The sequence below is a fragment of the Anomaloglossus baeobatrachus genome, chromosome 7, assembly GCF_048569485.1.
Source record: "Anomaloglossus baeobatrachus isolate aAnoBae1 chromosome 7, aAnoBae1.hap1, whole genome shotgun sequence".
NCBI classification, from domain to species: domain Eukaryota; kingdom Metazoa; phylum Chordata; class Amphibia; order Anura; family Aromobatidae; genus Anomaloglossus; species Anomaloglossus baeobatrachus.
The window spans coordinates 1560935-1582530 of record NC_134359.1 but is presented as its reverse complement, the minus strand read 5'-3'; the positions used below and the strand labels follow the sequence as shown (position 1 = coordinate 1582530).

Sequence of the window (21596 nt, the reverse complement as noted above, 5' to 3'; positions counted from 1 at the left end):
CATTTTCTCCCCCAGCACAGCTGCACCTTCCCCATTGAGGTGCAGCCCGTCCCTACCGTAGAGCCTGTAGCCGACTGAGAAGTCGGCACAGTTCTCCATGAACCCAAACCCTTCCTTCCTGCACCAATTTCTAAACCACGTATTTATCTCCCTAGGCTCCCGCTGTCTTTCTAGTGACGCTCGTGGCACCGGTAGTATTTCTGAAAACACCACCTTGGAGGTCCTGGACTTCAGCTTCTCTCCTAGTTCCCTGTAATCATTTTTAAGGACCTTCCACCTGCCTCTAACTTTGTCATTAGTACCAATGTGCACCATGACCGCTGGGTTTTCCCCAGCCCCACCCAGCAATCTGTCTATCCGATCCGCAATATGCCGAACCCGAGCACCCGGCAGACAACACACTGTTCTGCATTTACGGTCTCGCAACAGATGACCCTGTCTGTCCGCCTAATTATAGAGTCCCCTACCACCAACATCTGTCTGGGCGTTGCTGCACTCCTATTTCCCTCCTTCCTACAGCAGTTGTTTTCCTGGTTGCTAGGAGCAACGTCCTGCTGTAGTGACCCTAGTCCTGGCCTTGCATTCCTAATATCAGCCAAACAGGCATATTTACTAGGTTGTGCCAGGTCAGGACTAGGCTCCCTGACACTTTTCCCCCTACCTCTTCTTCTAACTGTTACCCAGCTACCTACCTCTGGGTCCTGATCTTCCCCACCTCCACCCTCCTCCATATCACTGGCCCCAGCCAGAGAAAGCTCAGTGAGCTCTAAACTCCTCTCCAGGTTTGCAATGCCCCTGAGTGTTGCAAGCTGCTTATTTAGATCAGTTACCTTGGCTTCCAAATACGCAACATGCTTGCATTGAGTGCAGACATAGTCACCCTCGAACGGCTGCTCAAGGCATGCATACATCTGACAAGATACACACCTGGTAGCATTGTCCATGGAGCACCTATCAAATGGGGATCAACAGTAAAGTAGAAAAACAAAGAGAAAAACAAAAACAATGGGAAACGTCTAAGGATAAATTCAAACTATGTTCTTGTGTTAAACTATGTAACTGTGTTGAAACTATGCCACACTTATCTTCAAACCCTGCACACTTTGCTGCAGAACCTCGCACGCTCAGCACCTCGCTTGCTCTGGCTGGTTTATATAGTTCTATAAGGACTTCCAGAAGCTGCCAGAAGCTTCTAGAAACAGGTGTGACTAATGCTACTGATTAAATCCCAAGACAAACTTTTTTTTTTTTCTTTTCTTTTTAACAGTATCACAGACAAACAGACAAACAATTCCCTAATGTTGTGAGGCGAAATTTTAACCCTGCGCGTTCCAGTTTATCAATCAATTTTGCCCCTATCTACTCGTACATAATGAGGGAAAAAGTGACACGAAAAGTGTATCCGCACCGTCGCATTTACAATCACAAAAGTTTGCAAGTTTGCAGACACGTCATGTGACCCAGGGAACGCGCTTTACCATGCACTTTACAGTTACTCTCCAAAAAACATGCCTCCATTAAAGTAAATGGAGCCTGAAACTACAGGTTATTAGTAGGAGCTGTGATTGGTTGCTATAGGAACAAAAGACATTCATAGTATAAGAAGCGTATATGTGAGGTAATAAGATGTCAGTGGGGAGACGGATGGGGAGAGAGACGGACAGAGACGGACGGACGGGGAAAGAGGGGAACGGGGGACGGACGGGGAAAGAGGGGGACGGATGGGGAAGGGGGCGGACGGGGACGGATGGGGGACGGGCAGGGACGGACGGACAGGCGGGGACAGATGGGGAAGGAGACGGTGGAGGGATGGACGGACGGGCGGGAACGGACTGGGACAGAGACAGACGGAGCACATTACTTGACCAATTTACTTAAATGTGTATGGAATATCTGTGGTGTTGAAATATATGTTGTGAAATGCTTCTATTAGCTTAGTTTTTGCCTTTTAATAATTACATTTCTATCTATCTGTTTTGTGGTTTGTGTGCAGAATACATTTTTGTTAATAAATTCTATTTTGTTCACAGCAGTTATTAAACCGGGCGAAGCCGGGCAGTACAGCTAGTTTACCGGGCAGTACAGCTAGTTTACCGGGCAGTACAGCTAGTGTACCGGGCAGTACAGCTAGTGTACCGGGCAGTACAGCTAGTGTACCGGGCAGTACAGCTAGTTTACCGGGCAGTACAGCTAGTTTACCGGGCAGTACAGCTAGTGTACCGGGCAGTACAGCTGGTGTACCGGGCAGTACAGCTGGTGTACCGAGCAGTACAGCTGGTGTACCGGGCAGTACAGCTAGTGTACCGGGCAGTACAGCTAGTGTACCGGGCAGTACAGCTGGTGTACCGGGCAGTACAGCTGGTGTACCGGGCAGTACAACTGGTGTACCGGGCAGTACAGCTGGTGTACCGGGCAGTACAGCTGGTGTACCGGGCAGTACAGCTAGTGTACCGGGCAGTACAGCTAGTGTACCGGGCAGTACAGCTGGTGTACCGGGCAGTACAGCTGGTGTACCGGGCAGTACAGCTGGTGTACCGGGCAGTACAGCTGGTGTACCGAGCAGTACAGCTGGTGTACCGAGCAGTACAGCTGGTGTACCGGGCAGTACAGCTGGTGTACCGGGCAGTACAGCTGGTGTACCGGGCAGTACAGCTGGTGTACCGGGCAGTACAGCTAGTCTTGTATATAGTGTGTCATCTCGTGCCTTTACAGGGATTAAATATAATTTATTCTTGGGCTGTTTCTTTTATCTCGATACCCGGTTCCCATGTCTGTGAGCTCGTCTTCGTTTTCCACGCTACCTGGGCTGGTTTCTGGCCCGATATAGTCCTGTTAACGGACGAGGCCTATATCGGGGAACTGGTGACAGTCTACCGCACTGTACCGAAAAGGCAGAATTCTGTTCCACTGGGGCTAGTGGAAAGTTACTGTCAGGGTTGTGGGAAAGCTGGGTGCTGTGCTGGAGGTTGTGCAGCTGACTCTGTTCCGCTCCCCGTGACCCCCTGTGTCTGCGGAGACTGAAGGTGTCCGTGCTGCACTGCACCAACCTCACCTTCCGTACCCCTTAGGGGCGCTGAACGTCGCATGTTGGCGGAAGTGACAAGGTCGTCTTGCGTGGCCCCAACGTATTAGAGGCGTCAAGGTGGGGCTGTGAGGTGCGGTTTTGTCACAGATTGACATATATAGATCACACAGTGGATCCCTGTCCTGTGTTTAGCCGATCCCTGCCCTGTGTATAGTAGATCCATGTCCTGTGTACAGTAGATCCCTCTGTCTTATCTCTGTGATATTATCTGTATATAGATCACACAGTGGATCCATGGCCTGTGCATAGCAGATCCCTGTCCTGTGTATAGTAGATCCCTCTGTCTGATCTCTGTGATATTGTCTGTATATGGGCGGCATGGTGGCTCAGTGGTTAGCATTGTATGGTGGCTCAGTGGTTAGCACTGCAGTCTTGCAGCGCTGGGGTTCTGGGTTCTATCCCACCAAGGACAACATCTGCAAGGAGTTTGTATGTTCTCCTTGTGTTGGCGTGGGTTTCCTCCCACACTCCAAAGACTGCTAGGTACTCTAGATTTTGAGTCCCGATGGGGACAGTGCTGTCAATGTATGTAAAGTGCTGTGGAATTAATAGCGCTATATAAATGAATATTATTATTATTATTATTATTATTATTTAGATCGCACAGTGGATCCTGTTTATGGATGTGGCTGATTTGCAGTCAGACGTTTCACGTCCTGATATTTCGGGGAGCTCGGTGTTATTTGGGGGGCCGTGTGTTCCTCTTGCCCCTCTTATACCCCTTATTTACCCCCACAGGTTCTCTGTGGTCGTTGCTCGGGGCCGCCCTGTACGCGGTGTACATTGTGATGATAAAGAGGAAGGTGGAGCGGGAGGAGAAGCTCGACATCGCCATGTTCTTTGGTGAGTCTGTTCTGGAGCCATCTGGCTGACCGGTGAGAGATACATTAAATATACCCTAACCCAGAGCTATAACATAGCAGCAACACGGAGAAAAAAACTGTGATCTGATGCCAAGGACATTAACAGCAGCAATATACAGGCAGCGGTCCAATAATATGGCCGCTTTTCTTACGTGTGATACCAGGGTCTGTGGCAGATGATCCCCGGTCTCTGTTCTTCCATGCGATGGTACCAGGGTCAATGGCAGATGGTCCCCGGTCTCTCTTCCTCTATGTGATGGTACCAGGGTCGATGGCAGATGATCCCCGGTCTCTCTTCCTCTATGTGGTGGTACCAGGGTCAATGGCAGATGATCCCCGGTCTCTCTTCCTCTATGTGGTGGTACCAGGGTCAATGACAGATGGTCCCCGGTCTCTCTTCCTCTATGTGATGGTACCAGGGTCGATGGCAGATGATCCCCGGTCTCTCTTCCTCTATGTGATGGTACCAGGGTCAATGGCAGATGATCCCCGGTAACTCTTCCTTCATGTGGTGTTACCAGGGTCGATGGCAGATGATCCCCGGTCTCTGTTCTTCCAAGCTAACGTACCAGGGTCGATGGCAGATGATCCCCGATCTCTGTTCCTCCATGCGATGGTACCAGGGTCGATGGCAGATGATCCCTGGTTTCTGTTCTTCCAAGCTATGGTACCAGGGTAGATGGCAGATGATCCCCGATCTCTGTTCCTCCATGCGATGGTACCAGGGTCGATGACAGATGATCCCCGGTTTCTGTTCTTCCAAGCTGTGGTACCAGGGTCGATGGCAGATGATCCCCGGTCTCTCTTTCTCCATGTGGTGGTACCAGGGTCGATGGCAGATGATCCCCGGTCTCTCTTTCTCCATGTGGTGGTACCAGGGTCGATGGCAGATGATCCCCGATCTCTGTTCCTCCATGCGATGGTACCAGGGTCGATGGCAGATGATCCCTGATCTCTGTTCCTCCATGCGATGGTACCAGGATCGATGGCAGATGATCCCCGGTTTCTGTTCTTCCAAGCTGTGGTACCAGGGTTGATGGCAGATGATCCCCAGTCTCTGTTCTTCAAAGCTGTGGTACCAGGGTCGATGGCAGATGATCCCCCTCAGTTTCTGATCTTCCATGCGGTGGTACCAGGGTCCGTTGGCAGATGATCCCCGGTCTCTTTTTTTTCCATGCTACGTTACCAAGGTTGGGGCAAGACATTAGCAGAGATCTTTTTGGGGGCGTTAAGAACATGATTTTGTTTATGAGATGATTGATGGGGCGTTTCTCCACTCAATTTCTAAAACTTAACATGAACAAAACAGAAACTTTCCTCCTCCTCATTCAACACCCCAACAGAGCTATACATCAAACATCAAAGTCAATGGCTGCTCACTCTCCCCAGTCTCACGTGCTGCCTGGGGGTGACCCTTGACGCTGTCTCTCTTTTAAGCCACATATCCAAACCCTCTTCACCATCTGCCGCCTTCAACTCCAAAAATATTTCCCGGATTTGTACATTCCTTTCTCATAAAGGTGCAAAAACACTAGTTCATGCCCTTATTATCACTTGCCTGGACTATTGCAACCTCCTGCTCTGTGGCCTCCCTACTAAGAGTATCGCACCCCTACAATCTATTCTAAACTATCCTGCCCGACTAATCCACCTGTCCCCCTGCTACTCTCCCTTGCCCAAGGACTCCAGTTCAAAACGCTAACTATGACATACAAAGCCATACAAAACCGGTCTCTGGTGGCGTCCACAGCTTTACCGGTGGCGTCCGCAGTTTTACCGGTGGAGTCTACAGCTTTACTGGTGGCATTAGACCATTACCGGTGGCATCCACAGCTTTACCGGTTTCATCTCGACCATTACCGATGTTGTCGACAGCTTTACTGGTGGCTTCCATACCTGTAACTGTGGCATCCGTACCTTTTTACTAGTGACATCTCAACAGTTACTAGTGGTGTCTGGACCATTTTTTAATTTTTCAGGTGACTGCGGGGCCTGTATGTAAGACCCTCCCCCACAGCCCTGAGTGTGACTGCTGCTTTACTGCTGTGGGGGCCGCACTCCGCACGGTCTTATTTTCCCACCAGAGCTGTAACCCCTTCACACCATCTGATTTTCTGTTTTCATTTTTTCCTTCTCTTCTTCCAAGAGCCATAACTTTTTATTTTTCTGCCATTACAGCCATATCAGCGCGTGTTTTCTGTGGGACGAGTTGCACTTTTGACCGACCCCATTAATTCTGCTCCATATTGTACTGGAAAATGGGAAAAAAAATCCAAGTGCAATGAAATTGCAAAAAAAAGTGAAATTCCATGATTTGGTTGTTTTTATTCACCGCGTTCACTATATGGTAAACCTGACCTGGCAGTCTGATCCCTGGGTCACTACGAGATCGGAGATACCCAACATGGAAAGTTTGTAAAAAAAAAAACATTAGTGATTTTGTTGCCATTTTGCATTCTCATTTTTGTGATACGGGCCTTAGGGTTAGGCTTAGGCCCACCCCTCATCTTGTACTCTCTCGCCCCCCTGGTCTTGTACTCTTCCCTTCCACCCCTGCCCCCCCTTCCCCCACCAGTCTTGTACTTACCCCCCCCCCCCCATCTTCCCTGGTCTTGTACTCTCCCGCCTCCCCGGTCTTGTACTCTCCCGCCTCCCCGGTCTTGTAGTCTCCCGCCTCCCCGGTCTTGTACTCTCCCGCTCCCTCCCCCCCCGATTTTGTACTCTCCCCGCACCCCCCTGTCTTGTACTCTTCCACAACCCCTCCAGTTTTGTACTCTCCCACACTCCCCTGGTCTTGTACTCTCTCATCCCCCCCCGTCCTGTACTTTCCCGCCCTCCCCCAGTCTTGTACTCTGCCCACCTCCTCAGACTTCTACTCTCCTGCCCCCCCAGTGTTGTACTATGCCGCTTCCCCCCCCCCCCCAGTTTGTACTCTCCCATCTTCTCCTCCCCGGTTTTAATTTTTTATCACTGCTTCGGTAACCTCCTGTGATTTGTGATCTGCCTGTAGATCCAGTGTTTCGTGGGGTGAGAAGAGGTCACAGCTAGAGATGAGTCACCCACCTAGTGTTTGAGTTCAGTTCGGTTCGTCGAACGGTGGGTGTGTTCGTCGAACACCTTCGAACCCCATTGAAAACAATAGCAGGCAAACACATACAAACGCATAGAAAACACCTTCTAAAGTGTCCAAAAGGTGACAAACAACTCAAAAGATACCACAAACACATGGGAAAGTGACAAGAACATATACTCATGCTGAAAGAAAAGAGCTGGACGAGGAAAAAGAGGAGAAGACACAGATGTAGTAGGATCTCCAAATGAACATCGATGCCATGACTGTGCAACTGGAGCCTTGCTCATTTTGGGTTTCCAATCTGGAAAAATGGCCTGAGCTCGCCACTTACGCCTTAAAGATCTTGTCGTGTCCCGCAGCCAGCGTTGTCTCTGAACGTGTCTTCAGTGCTGCTGGGTGTGTGCTGAAAGATGAGCGCACGCGTCTCTCCAGTGACAATGTGGACAGACTAACGTTCATCAAAATGAACAAGTCATGGATCCACCAGGAATTTACTACCCCTGTGTCATCCTGGGGAGAGTAAATGCTTGTGGATTTTTGAATGTGCTTCATGACAAGAACCGAACCATTTTAAGTTTGCAACTGTGGGACAATTGATGCCACTTAAGTGGTGTCTGTGGCCAAATTTTTGGAAAAAATGCAGTCTTGTTGGAGTTCCCTTGCTGTGTTTTACATGATTTTTAGAAGGGCATAACATGCTTAAGAGGTTGACTTTCAGCATCTGTAAGCTGTTGGCTACAGAAATGCTGCCTTTCCATCCTTTTGACACAGAGGATTTTTGAGACCTTATGTCAGTCGCAGTGCCCCAAGAGCCGATGCCCAGTCATCGCTACTTCTCTAAGAAAGGTGTGCCTGCGCTACAACAGCATGTCGCACAAAACATCACCGCTTCCTTGAGAAACTCTATGCGTGACAGGGTGCTTTTCACCACCGATACTTGGACCAGTAAGCATGGACAGGGGCGTTACATGTCGCTGACTGGACACTAGGTAACTGGTGAGAGATGGAGAAGGGTCTGCTGTACAAGTCTTGCCGTCCCCACGAGTTGTGCGTCAATCCTCTGTATGTAGAAGTTCCTCCACTGCTTTTGCTTCCTCAACCTCGTCTCTGTCCTCCACCTCCACCAAAAGCCTGTCTGGTAAGGCTACCGGCTTTGTAACTGCGCACAAGGAATCCCGCACACCTCCTTACTATGCTGGTCACAGAGCTCAACGCCATCAGGTGGTCAAATCTTTACTTTGAAATGTATGGGAAATGTGAGTCACACAGCTGACGAGTTGTGGTCAGCTCTGGAGACCGATTTTCATCAATGGTTGTCTCCACTCAACCTGCAGCCAGGGAAGGCCGTGTGCGACAATGCTGCAAACCTGGATGCGGCCCTTCACCGGGGTAATGTGATACACGTGCCTTGTATGGTTCACGTGTTGAACCTGGTTGTCCAGCAATTTTTAACCCACTATCCCGGCCTAGATGGGCTTCTGCACAGGGCACGGTCACTCTCTGCTCACTTCCACCGTTCACACCCCGCAGCTGAACGACTTGCATCGCTCCAGAAGTCTTTCGGCCTGCCGGTTCACCGGCTGAAATGCGAAGTGCCGAAACGATGGAATTCAACTCTGCACATGTTGCAGCGACTATGGCAGCACCGCTGAGCACTGGTGCAATACATTATGACGTATAGCCTGGGCCCACGAGATCCAGAGGTGGGGCAGATCACGCTTCTGGAGTGGTCTCAGATCAAGGACCTGTGCATCCTTCTGCACAGTTTCGACATGGCGACGAAGATGTTTAGCGCGGACAATGCCATTATCAGCATGACAATTCTGGTCATCTACATGCTGAAGCACACGCTAAATAGTATTCGGAGTCAGGTGGTTGGACAAGAGAAAGGGGAAGAAGTAGAGGAGGAGTCCTATGTGGAAAGGATAACAAGATCTCCAAGGTCCAGACGGTCAGCAGCACCAAGGCGTCAGGCATGCGACGGTGGGGGAGAGGGATTAACAAGGGCACATGGTAGCAGGCAAAATGTTGAGGAAGGTGCAGGAGCCCAGGAAGAAATGGAGGACAAACTGGCGATGGGCATGGACGATTGAGCAGATGAGGAAGACCTTGATCACATTTCTGTTGTGAGAGGTTGGGGGAAGAGGGCAGAGGAATGAAGCATGATTCTCACCTCGCCGCCACAAACACAGCAAGGAAAAAGTAACCCCGGCACACTACCACTCCCAAAAAGGCAATAATGCAGTAATTTGTATGCAAAAAGATTTTTTATTGATCAAATTTGTTCAGTATTCATTATGTGCATGTGCTTGGTCCAAACACAATAGTCGTTTCAGCCGGAGGCCTTCGTCAACATGGACTTTTATCTGATAGTGGTAAAAAACAACACAAATCAATATCATATATATTTCAAAACAATGTACAATAATATCCAACATCACTAATTCCAGTAGACAAGGATAATTTATACAAGGTAGAGATACCATGGGAGGCATATTTAGGAACAAGGGTATCATCTGCCAACAGAGATCATGCAAATCAAAATTTATCAGAATAATTAGAGTTTTTTTGGGGAAGAAAAAGAGATATTAGGAAGAAATATCTATTCACAAAATTACCACTAGGAGTTGAGGATGTGCGAGCGGCTGAGTAAATGGAACAAACACAGCAAGAACTTGGTCCTCCTGGATGCACAAGACACATGAGCGCCTTCTTGCTGCACTACCTACAACATGACCCTCGGATTGTCAGAATTTGAAGTAATGCTGACTACTGGGTTGCCACACTGTTAGATCCCCGGTACAAGACAAAATTTGGCGAAATAATTCCTGCCATAGAAAGGGACGCACGTGTGCAGGAGTATCAGGAGAAGCTGGTACGCAATCTTAGATCGGCTTTTCCACTAAGCACCAGTGCTGCACAGAGTGAATCTCACAGTTCTAAGTTGCCAACCATGGGACTGTCGAGTAATCACTCAAACCGTACCCGCAACACCGTATCTGGTGGTAACAGCATTTTTATGGAATCGTTTCATGAATTTTTTACATCATCCTTTGCAAGCCTACAAGACACAAGAAGTCTGACACATAGTCAACGCCTGGAGAGGATGATACAGGAGTATCTCCAAGTGAATATCAATGCCATGACTGTGCAACTGGAGCCTTGCTCGCCACTTACGCCTTGTAGATCTTGTCGTGTCCCGCAGCCAGCGTTCCCTCGGAACGTGTCTTCAGTGCTGCTGGGTGTGTGCTGACAGATAAGAGCACGCGTCTGTCCAGTGGCAATGTGGACAGACTAATGTTCATCAAGATGAACAAGTCATGGATCCACAAGGACTTTACTACCCCTGTGTCATCCTGGGGAGAGTAAAGGCTTGTGGATTTTTGATTGTGCTTCATGACAAGAACCATTTTAAGTTTGCAACTCTGGGAAAATTGATGCCACTTAAGTGGTGTCTGGGGCCAAATTTGGCGAAATAATTTGTGCCATAGAAAGGGACGCACGTATGCAGGAGTATCAGCAGAAGCTGTTACACAATCTTAGCTCGGCTTTTCCACTAAAAAGCAGTGCTGCACAGAATGAATCTCACCGCTTTGTCATGGCTAGGAGGAAATGGTCTTTTACTTGTCCACATCTGAGGGACCGAGGGCTGGCTGCTGTGCTGAGATGGCGTTGAGTAGGGTGTCCCTGTAGAGTTGCAAATTTGGCCATATACAAAATGAGTGGAAAAAGGTCAGATGCTGTTGGAAAGGGGAACAGGTGTGTTAGAAAGGGAAAAAAAGTTTGTCCGTGGGGTTGGAGGTAAAGCAATAGTAACATCAGCTGAAGAAACACCATCTGTTACGGGGGACTGGCAGATTAGGATAAGGTGGTATAATCCCAATCGCCAGTCGGGGTCCACTGTGCTCCCAGATGGAAAAGGAGATGCTGGCAACCTGAAGGTTAGGCAGAGGATACATAGCTGGGTGGCTCTGAAACTAATAGTAGCCTGAACCGAGTTAGACGACACTCTGATCAGAAGACTGGGAGCCCTGTTAGCGTCACAGGGTCCACACACCCAGCCCAGGAACTCCCTGTTAACAACACAGGGGCCCTGGGGTACGCTGTCCGTGTACGTAGGGGGCACACCTGTGGACAGCAGGCGCAGCAGCAGCCCAGTTAGTGCAGCCCAGTGGCATTAGCAGGACTGGTAGCACAGGAGCTGGCCGAAACCGTGCCGCGTTACCAAGCTTGGTGGCGTCCGACTTCACTGTTGACCTCATGGCAGCCACGCCCCAAACACCTCACCAGTCATCGTCTGACGAACAATGATGAGGTGCCAAGTCATAGGGGCGGGCCTCTGGCCTATCAGGGCCTGCCACCTCACAGACATGGCCAGTGAGGTCCTTACCGGACCTAGTCTCTGATGCCTGAGCATTCTCAGTAGCCTGAACAACAGTCTCAGAAAACAGACTGTCTGCTTGAGCATGCTCAATAGGCACAACACAGGACTTAGACCCGGCACGGAGTCCAAGTACCTGTGCAAAGAGGCTTTTCGCACTAAGTGTGGGAGCATGCTCAGTAGCCCGAACTGAGGACTTATCCTCAGGAATGGCACAGTCAGGCTGAGCATGCTCACTAGGCGAAGCACTGAACTTAAGGCCCCGTCACACACAGAGATAAATCTTTGGCAGATCTGTGGTTGCAGTGAAATCATGGACACATTGTTCCATTTGTACACCGCCACAAACCTGGCACTGATTGTGCACAATTTCACTGCAACCACAGATCGGCCGCAGATTTATCGCTGTGTGTGACAGGGCCATTAGGCTGTGCCTGGAGTAAATCGGCACACGCATGCGCACTAGCCGCCTCTCCACACTTAGACGTGGAGGAGTAAGCAGCCAGCTGGACGACCCAAGGCACAGCCAAAAATGGCAGCCGACGCCTGGGCACAACTGGAACCACAGCAGGCTGCTTGCGGCTATGGCGGCACCGATTCTTAACACCATCTTCCAGCCAAATAAGATGTCTACTTCTTTCCGTGGATAATCTGATATCATCCCTTTGTTACGGACACGACCATCGCTACCTAATGTAGATGAGGCACAAAAAGAGCAGGTGCTTGAATGAATCTCAAGTGCTCCATCAAGTAGCTTCTCCTCCACCTCAACTTCAATATCCCAAATACTCCATTCCTCTGTGGTGTCACCCCAATCGCACTTGCTTCATACCAGCTCTCAAGTCTCCACCCGCCCTGCTGAGTATGGGGTAACAGAGATGGTTGAGTCTGCAGAGCTGTTCAGTCACACTATAGCCTGGGAATCAGAGGTCTGCTCCAAAGCTGCAGTGAGTCCAGACAAGGAAACGATCTGCACTGATGGCCAGAAGCTTTGTGAGTCGGATCCATGCCCCGATGAAGAAGGTTCTGAGCATAATGTAGACCCTCATTCCCAAACTGTAAATCCTCTTGGTGGAGACAATGGGGAACATGCTGATGAGACTCCGATACCTGATTGGAACAACAACTTTACTATTCGGTCAGGGCAGGAAGAGGTTGGCTCTGAGGAGTCAGGACGAGGGGAGTGAGAACACACAGGGTGATGATGAGGTTGGAGACTCCACTTACTGTCAAACCACAGTCAGCCAGTGGAGGAGGATATGCTACTGACGACGAGGTTACTTTGCGTCTTCCTGGACAGAGACAAAGTACTGGAAGCACGTCAACAACTGCATCTTCAGCCACAACCCTACCTCTGAGCAGAAGTAATGGTGGCTCTGTAGGTCGCATGGGCTGTAAGCCTTGCCTAGCCTGGGCCTTTTTTGACATTGCAAAGGCTCACCCAACTCATGTCATCTGTAAGATTTGTCACCAATCTGTAAGTAGAGGCCAAAAATTCACTAGTTTGAGTACTTCGTCCATGAACCGTCACATGGATATGATGTGATAGGGTGAGGGTGCATTGATGACCTTTATCCTCTGTGAATGGAAGATGCTTATTTGCCGTTCATTGTATGCATTATTATTCACATGTAAAAAGGTAACAGTGCATAAATGACCTTTATTCACTGTAAATGCAAAAGGCTTATTTACTGTCTATAGCATGCCTTGTTGCTGACCACCCACAAGGGGCCGCTGTTTTGAATCTGCCTTTGACTGTTTGGTCACTATAGCAACAGCAAAACTGTCTTCGGCTGTGGACTTGGAGACCGGAGGTGGTGCTGTCTGTGAAGTGAAGGAAAAGGTGTGCATAACAGAATGGAGCCGCCGCAGAAACACTTAGGTGGATTGTGAGGAGACTCATGTTGGAGTGTGGTGAGGAGTACCGTAATGCATGTGAGTAGCCTCCTGTGCCAGAGAACGCCATTCTTCAGTTGCTGGCTATACTGATTACCGTGAAAGGATCGTCAAGTCTGTATTTATGGCAGCTGGACACCACAGTACCCGGGTACGGTAGGCTGGGCCCAGCCAGGACTGCGTGCACGCAACACTTTGTTTTGGTAACAAAACACATATCTGTTGTGCTTAGGCCGACTATATAGACAATAAGAGTTGCTGCCTCTGCTCTGTCAGTTTGTCAGTTACAGTTAAAATCTTAAAGGGACAGCGACACATGTTTGCATTGACTGTTGCTTTACAAGATTTCCAGGACTGTGTTGCTGAGCTGTGTGGTTTGCCTTACAACTTTTATCATCAGCAAACAAGGGTATTCAGGGGGGTAAAGGGTTTTGTCTGTTTTAGGTAGATAAGTTGTAAGCTCTTGTGCTGCACCACTGGTAGGTCGTGTTCACACTCACGCACGCACACTTACTCCTGCTACCCAGAGGGATTACCAGGTATTAGGCGAATGTTTAGACAGTCCCTTGGTTATGCAAAGGTTGGTGAGCTGGCGGTATAAATCGCCATTACGAGTGGCACAGCATAGGGGTGTAGGCTTTTGGACTTGTGAATAGATTATTCTATTTTTTCAGTTTTATGCATGTTTTTTTTGTTTTTTTGTTTTGGTAAAGTTAAACAACCATTTATCAACCCAACTGCCTAGAGTCCTTTTCCTGTTGGGTGGTTTTGCTGTATACTGGGGAGCCCACCTTGTACATGACTTTACATAAAGCATAAGTCGCAGTGGGAAGGTCACTGTGCTACATTGTGGCATAGCGGGGCTGTGCAACAACCGCCTGCCCCATCAATGGCATCTGCGTGCTCTTCATCCGCTGTGACTGTGGGGACACCAGTCACACAGGCTTTTTGACGCAGACCTTCCACCTCTTTACCTGCAACAGGCAGTGTGATTGGCAGGTCGTCAGTTGTTTTGGAAGTGGAAACAGCTGCTGGTGTTGAGCTCTCTCAGACATCAAGAGCTCCACCTTTGGATGAAGGCAACATTATATCTACGCCTGCACCTTCATCACAGATTGGCTGGACTACCTGCAGTTACAAATTGGCTACTAGAAATGGAGAGGTGGTGTAGAATGGAGAGATGGTGTAGCTTTCTTGTCAGTAGAGGAACGTCACTGACTATCACAGACAATGATACTATGCCCCAAGGAATTGCCTGAGCTGATTTAGACAGACGCTGTGAAAAACCCTGGCACAGCGCTGGCACAGACCTGCCTAGCAAAAATGGCTATGAACTGCTCTAATCTAGCCCTGAAAAGGGCTGAAATTACAAGTAGTCCCTAATCCCTAACCAATGTGTAGATTCACTGTATAAGTGTATAGCGCCCACAGCAGCAGCCGGAGCGGTTACTGACACACACCCGCAGCACTGAGATAATGGTGGCGATGGGGAAAATGGCCCGGTCTTATAGGGCAAGGACATGTGACATGCACAGCCAATGAAACATGCCCTTGCTTGTCTGGCAAAAATCCACTTTGCTGTGTGTGTGTCTGTGATTGGCTGACAGCCTGGCCCGCCCCACTGTACGCGCGGTTAGGAAAACAAAAATGGCGATCGCCATTCTTTCAGCACTCAGCAGCACTGATCTAAACCCCGTCCCCCCCGCACACTACAGTCATGGCCAAAAGTTTTGAGAATGCTACAAATATTAATTTTTACAAAGTCTACTGCTTAAGTTTTTCTAATGGCAATTTGCATACACTCCAGAATGTCATAAAGAGTGATCAGCTTAACAGCAATTACTTGAAAAGTCAATATTGGCTAAAAAAATGAACTTCAACCCCCAAAACTCATTTCAACATCATTGCATTCCAGCCTTAAAAGGAGCAGCTAACATTGTTTTAGTGATTGTTCCAGTAACACAGGTGTGGGTGTTGATGAGGACAGGGCTGGCGATCAATTAGTCATGATTAAGTAAGAATGACACCACTGGACACTTTAAAAGGAGGCTGGTGCTTGGTATCATTGTTTCTCTTCAGTTAACCATGGTTATCTCTAAAGAAACACGTGCAGCCATCATTGCTCTGCACAAAAATGGCCTAACAGGGAAGAGTATCGCAGCTACAAAGATTGCACCTCAGTCAACAATCTATCGCATCATCAAGAACTTCAAGGAGATAGCTTCCATTGTTGCCAAAAAGGCTCCAGGGCGCCCAAGAAGGACCAGCAAACGCCAGGACCGTATCTTAAAACTGTTTCAGCTGCAGGATGGGACTACCAGCAGTGCCGAGCTAGCGCAGCAATGGCAGCAGGCTGGTGTGAGTGCTTCAGCACGCACTGTGAGGCGGAGACTGCTGGAGCAAGGCCTGGTTTCAAGGAGGGCAGCAAAGAAGCCACTTCTCTCCAGAAAAAACATCAGGGACCGACTGATATTCTGCAGAAGGTACAGGGAGTGACCGCTGAGGACTGTTTGGGACATCTGGAAAACAGCTTATTAGAAGAAGAGGTGAGCGCTACCACCAGTCTTGTCTCATGCCAACTGCTAAGCATCCGGAAACCATTCATGTGTGGGGTTACTTCTCAGCCAAGGGAATCGCACCACTCACAGTCTTGCCTAAAAACACAGCCATGAATAAAGAATGGCACCAGAATGTCCTCCAAGAGCAGCTTCTCCAACTGTCCAAGAGCAGTTTGGCGCCCAACAATGCCTTTTCCAGCATGATGGAGCACCGTGCCATAAAGCAAAGGTGATCACTAAATGGCTCATGGAACAAAACATAGAGATTTTGGGTCCATGGCCTGGAAACTCCCCAGATCTTAATCCCATTGAAAACTTGTGGGCAATCATCAAGAGACGGGTGTACAAACAAAAAACAACAAATTCTGGCAAAATGCAAGCATTGCTTATGCAAGAATGGACCGCGATCAGTCAGGATTTGCTCCAGAAGTTGATTGAGAGCTGCCAGGGAGAATTGCAGAGGTCCTGAAGAAGAAGGGGCAACGCTGCAAATAATGACTTGCTGCATTAACTCATTCTACTGTCAATAGAAGCTTCTGGTCTCATAATATGATTGCAATTATATTTCTGTATGTGATGTAAACATCAGACAAACACAATTAAAAACCAGAGGGAACAGATCATGTGAAAATAGCATTTTGGTGTCATTCTCAAAACTTTTGGCCATGACTGTATACGCTGAATTTTGATAATATCATTCGTAACAGTGACTGACAGTATTACAGTGAAAAGCCAGCTGGTAACTAGCTACGCTTGTGGTGATCGAACCGTTATCGAACGTAACTCGAACGGTTGAACGTGAAGCAAATCGAACATCGCCCAAAACAACTCAAATTTGAAATTGGCGAATGGTTCGATTCGAACATCGCTCAACTCTAGTTACAGCTCAACAGCTCAATACTTTTATGAGAGCCTCCCCGGGCCCCGCTTTCTGCCCCCCCCCCCCGGGCCCCGCTTTCTGCCCCGCTCCGCCCTCTGCCCCGCTGCTCTGCCCGGCTCCGCCCTCTCTCCCTCCATGAGGTCAGAGAGGCACGTGGCAGCAGTAGTCCATGAGGACAGACCAGTGACTGGGATGTTTTCTCTTCCAGGCTTTGTCGGCCTCTTCAGCCTCCTCCTCCTCTGGCCCGGCTTCTTTCTGTTGCATTACACCAAGTTTGAAGCTTTTGAATTCCCAAATAAACTGGTCTGGATTTATCTGGTGATCAACGGCCTCGTGGGAACCGTCCTGTCTGAGTTCCTGTGGCTGTGGTGAGTGTCACCCTGGTGAATGAGACAGAAAATACCCCCCTTGTAGTGCTGACGGACCCTGTGCTGTGTGATACCCCCCATATAGTGTTGATGGATATTGTGCTGTAAGCCCACCCCCCATATATACTGCTGACGGATCCTGTACTGTGAGCCCACCCCCCCATATAGTGCTGACGGATCCTGCGCTGTGAGCCCCCCCCCATATAGTGCTGACGGATCCTGTGCTGTGAGCCCCCCCCATATAGTGCTGACGGATCCTGTGCTGTGAGCCCACCCCCCCATATAGTGCTGATGGATCCTGTGCTGTGTGATAACCCTCCATATAGTGCTGACGGATCCTGTGCTGTCAGCCCACCCCCCCATATAGTGCTGACGAGCCCTGTGCTGTGTGATACCCTCCCATATAGTGCTGACGGATCCTGTGGTTTGAGCCCACCCCCCATGTAGTGCTGGCGGATCCTGTGCTGTGTGATTACCCCCCCATATAGTGCTGACGGATCCTGTGCTGTGATACCCACCCCCCCTATATAGTGTTGACGGATCCTGTGCGGTGTAATATCTCCCTGTATAGAGACGGATCCTGTGCGGTGTAATATCTCCCTGTATAGAGACGGATCCTGTGCTGTGTGATATCTCCCCGTATAGAGACAGATCCTGTGCTGTGTCCTGTATCTCCCCGTATAGAGACGGATCCTGTGCTGTATGATATCTCCCCGTATAGAGACGGATCCTGTGCTGTATGATATCTCCCCGTATAGAGACGGATCCTGTGCTGTGTAATATCTCCCCGTATAGAGACTGATCCTGTGCTGTGTAATATCTCCCCGTATAGAGACGGATCCTGTGCTGTGTAATATCTCCCCGTATAGAGACTGATCCTGTGCTGTGTCCTGTATCTCCCCGTATAGAGACGGATCCTGTGCTGTATGATATCTCCCCGTATAGAGACAGATCCTGTGCTGTGTAATATCTCCCCGTATAGAGACGGATCCTGTGCTGTGTAATATCTCCCCGTATAGAGACGGATCCTGTGCTGTGTCCTGTATCTCCCCGTATAGAGACGGATCCTGTGCTGTATGATATCTCTCCGTATAGAGACGGAACCTGTGCTGTATGATATCTCCCCGTATAGAGACGGATCCTTTGCTGTGTAATATCTCCCTGTGTAGAGACGGATCCTGTGCTGTGTAATATCTCCCCGTATAGAGACGGATCCTGTGCTGTGTGATATCTCCCCGTATAGAGACGGATCCTGTGCTGTGTCCTGTATCTCCCCGTATACAGACTGATCCTGTGCTGTGTAATATCTCCCCGTATAGAGACGTATCCTGTGCTGTATGATATCTCCCTGTATAGAGACGGATCCTGTGCTGTATGATATCTCCCCGTATAGAGACGGATCCTTTGCTGTATGATATCTCCCCGTATAGATATGGATCCTGTGCTGTGTAATATCTCCCTGTATAGAGATGGATCCTGTGCTGTGTAATATCTCCCCGTACAGAGACGGATCCTGTGCTGTATGATATCTCCCCGTATAGAGACGGATCCTGTGCTGTATGATATCTCCCCGTATAGAGACGGATCCTGTGCTGTATGATATCTGCCCGTATAGAGACGGATCCTGTGCTGTGTAATATCTCCCCATATAGAGACGGATCCTGTGCTGTGTAATATCTCCCCGTATAGAGACGGATCCTGTGTTGTGTCCTGTATCTCCCTGTATAGAGACGGATCCTGTGCTGTATGATATCTCCCCGTATAGAGACGGATCCTGTGCTGTATGATATCTCCCCGTATAGAGACGGATCCTGTGCTGTATGATATCTCCCCGTATAGAGACGGATCCTGTGCTGTATGATATCTCCCCGTATAGAGACGGATCCTGTGTTGTGTCCTGTATCTCCCTGTATAGAGACGGATCCTGTGCTGTATGATATCTCCCCGTATAGAGACGGATCCTGTGCTGTATGATATCTCCCCGTATAGAGACGGATCCTGTGCTGTATGATATCTCCCTGTATAGAGACGGATCCTGTGCTGTATGATATCTCCCCGTATAGAGACGGATCCTGTGCTGTGTAATATCTCCCCATATAGAGACGGATCCTGTGCTGTGTAATATCTCCCTGTATAGAGACGGATGCTGTGCTGTGTGATATCTACCCGTATAGAGACGGATCCTTTGCTGTATGATATCTCCCCGTATAGAGACGGATCCTGTGTTGTGTAATATCTCCCCGTATAGAGACGGATCCTTTGCTGTATGATATCTCCCTGTATAGAGACGGATCCTGTGCTGTATGATATCTCCCCGTATAGAGAAGGATCATGTGCTGTGTAATATCTCTCTGTGTAGAGACGGATCCTGTGCTGTATGATATCTCCCCGTATAGAGACGGATCCTTTGCTGTGTAATATCTCCCCATATAGAGACGGATCCTGTGCTGTATGATATCTCCCCATATAGAGACGGATCCTGTGCTGTGTAATATCTCCCCATATAGAGATGGATCCTTTGCTGTGTGATATCTCCCCGTATAGAGACGGATCCTGTGCTGTATGATATCTCCCTGTATAGAGACGGATCCTGTGCTGTATGATATCTCCCCGTATAGAGACGGATCCTTTGCTGTATGATATCTCCCCGTATAGAGACGGATCCTGTGTTGTGTAATATCTCCCTGTATAGAGACTGATCCTGTGCTGTATGATATCTCCCCGTATAGAGACGGATCCTGTGCTGTGTAATATCTCCCCGTATAGAGACGGATCCTGTGCTGTGTAATATCTCCCCGTATAGAGACGGATCCTGTGTTGTGTAATATCTCCCTGTATAGAGACGGATCCTGTGCTGTGTAATATCTCTCCGTATAGAGACAGAACCTGTGCTGTATGATATCTCCCCGTATAGAGACGGATCCTGTGTTGTGTAATATCTCCCTGTATAGAGACGGATCCTGTGCTGTGTAATATCTCTCCGTATAGAGACGGATCCTGTGCTGTATGATATCTCCCCATATAGAGACGGATCCTGTGCTGTGTAATATCTCCCCGTATAGAGACGGATCCTGTGCTGTATGATATCTCCCTGTATAGAGACGGATCCTGTGCTGTATGATATCTCCCCGTATAGAGACGGATCCTGTGTTGTGTAATATCTCTCCGTATAGAGACGGAACCTGTGCTGTATGATATCTCCCCGTATAGAGACGGATCCTTTGCTGTGTAATATCTCCCTGTGTAGAGACGGATCCTGTGCTGTGTAATATCTCCCCGTATAGAGACGGATCCTGTGCTGTGTGATATCTCCCCGTATAGAGACGGATCCTGTGCTGTGTAATATCTCCCCATATAGAGACGGATCCTTTGCTGTGTGATATCTCCCCGTATAGAGACGGATCCTGTGCTGTGTGATATCTCCCCATATAGAGACGGATCCTGTGCTGTGTAATATCTCCCTGTATAGAGACGGATCCTGTGTTGTGTAATATCTCCCTGTATAGAGACGGATCCTGTGCTGTGTAATATCTCTCCGTATAGAGACGGATCCTGTGCTGTATGATATCTCCCCGTATAGAGACAGAACCTGTGCTGTATGATATCTCCCCGTATAGAGACGGATCCTGTGCTGTGTGATATCTCCCCATATAGAGACGGATCCTGTGCTGTGTAATATCTCCCTGTATAGAGACGGATCCTGTGCTGTGTAATATCTCCCTGTATAGAGACGGATCCTGTGTTGTGTAATATCTCCCTGTATAGAGACGGATCCTGTGCTGTGTAATATCTCTCCGTATAGAGACAGAACCTGTGCTGTATGATATCTCCCCGTATAGAGACGGATCCTGTGTTGTGTAATATCTCCCTGTATAGAGACGGATCCTGTGCTGTGTAATATCTCTCCGTATAGAGACAGAACCTGTGCTGTATGATATCTCCCCATATAGAGACGGATCCTGTGCTGTGTAATATCTCCCCGTATAGAGACGGATCCTGTGCTGTATGATATCTCCCTGTATAGAGACGGATCCTGTGCTGTATGATATCTCCCCGTATAGAGACTGATCCTGTGCTGTGTAATATCTCCCCGTATAGAGACGGATCCTGTGCTGTATGATATCTCCCCGTATAGAGACGGATCCTGTGCTGTATGATATCTCCCCGTATAGAGACGGATCCTTTGCTGTATGATATCTCCCCGTATAGAGACGGATCCTGTGCTGTGTAATATCTCCCCGTATAGAGACGGATCCTGTGCTGTATGATATCTCCCTGTATAGAGACGGATCCTGTGCTGTATGATATCTCCCCGTATAGAGACGGATCCTTTGCTGTGTAATATCTCCCCATATAGAGACGGATCCTGTGCTGTGTAATATCTCCCCGTATAGAGACGGGTCCTGTGTTGTGTCCTGTATCTCCCTGTATAGAGACGGATCCTGTGCTGTGTAATATCTCCCCGTATAGAGACTGATCCTGTGCTGTGTAA

The 21596-nt window shown here is 48.8% G+C and overlaps 1 protein-coding gene across 5 annotated transcripts in view; it reads left to right on the top strand.

The window, feature by feature from the left end:
* Nucleotides 1-21596, top strand: part of SLC35F5 (solute carrier family 35 member F5) — a 197943-nt gene that overhangs the window by 142875 nt on the left and 33472 nt on the right. For all 5 annotated transcript variants that reach the window (XR_012724714.1, XM_075316960.1, XM_075316958.1 and 2 more), the window contains exons 10-11: nt 3824-3928; nt 16945-17104. Coding sequence is in view for 4 of the 5 variants with exons in the window: in XM_075316960.1 (XP_075173075.1) it covers nt 3824-3928; nt 16945-17104 (265 nt within the window). In the remaining variant the exon portion in view is untranslated. The remainder of the gene's footprint in view (nt 1-3823; nt 3929-16944; nt 17105-21596) is intronic.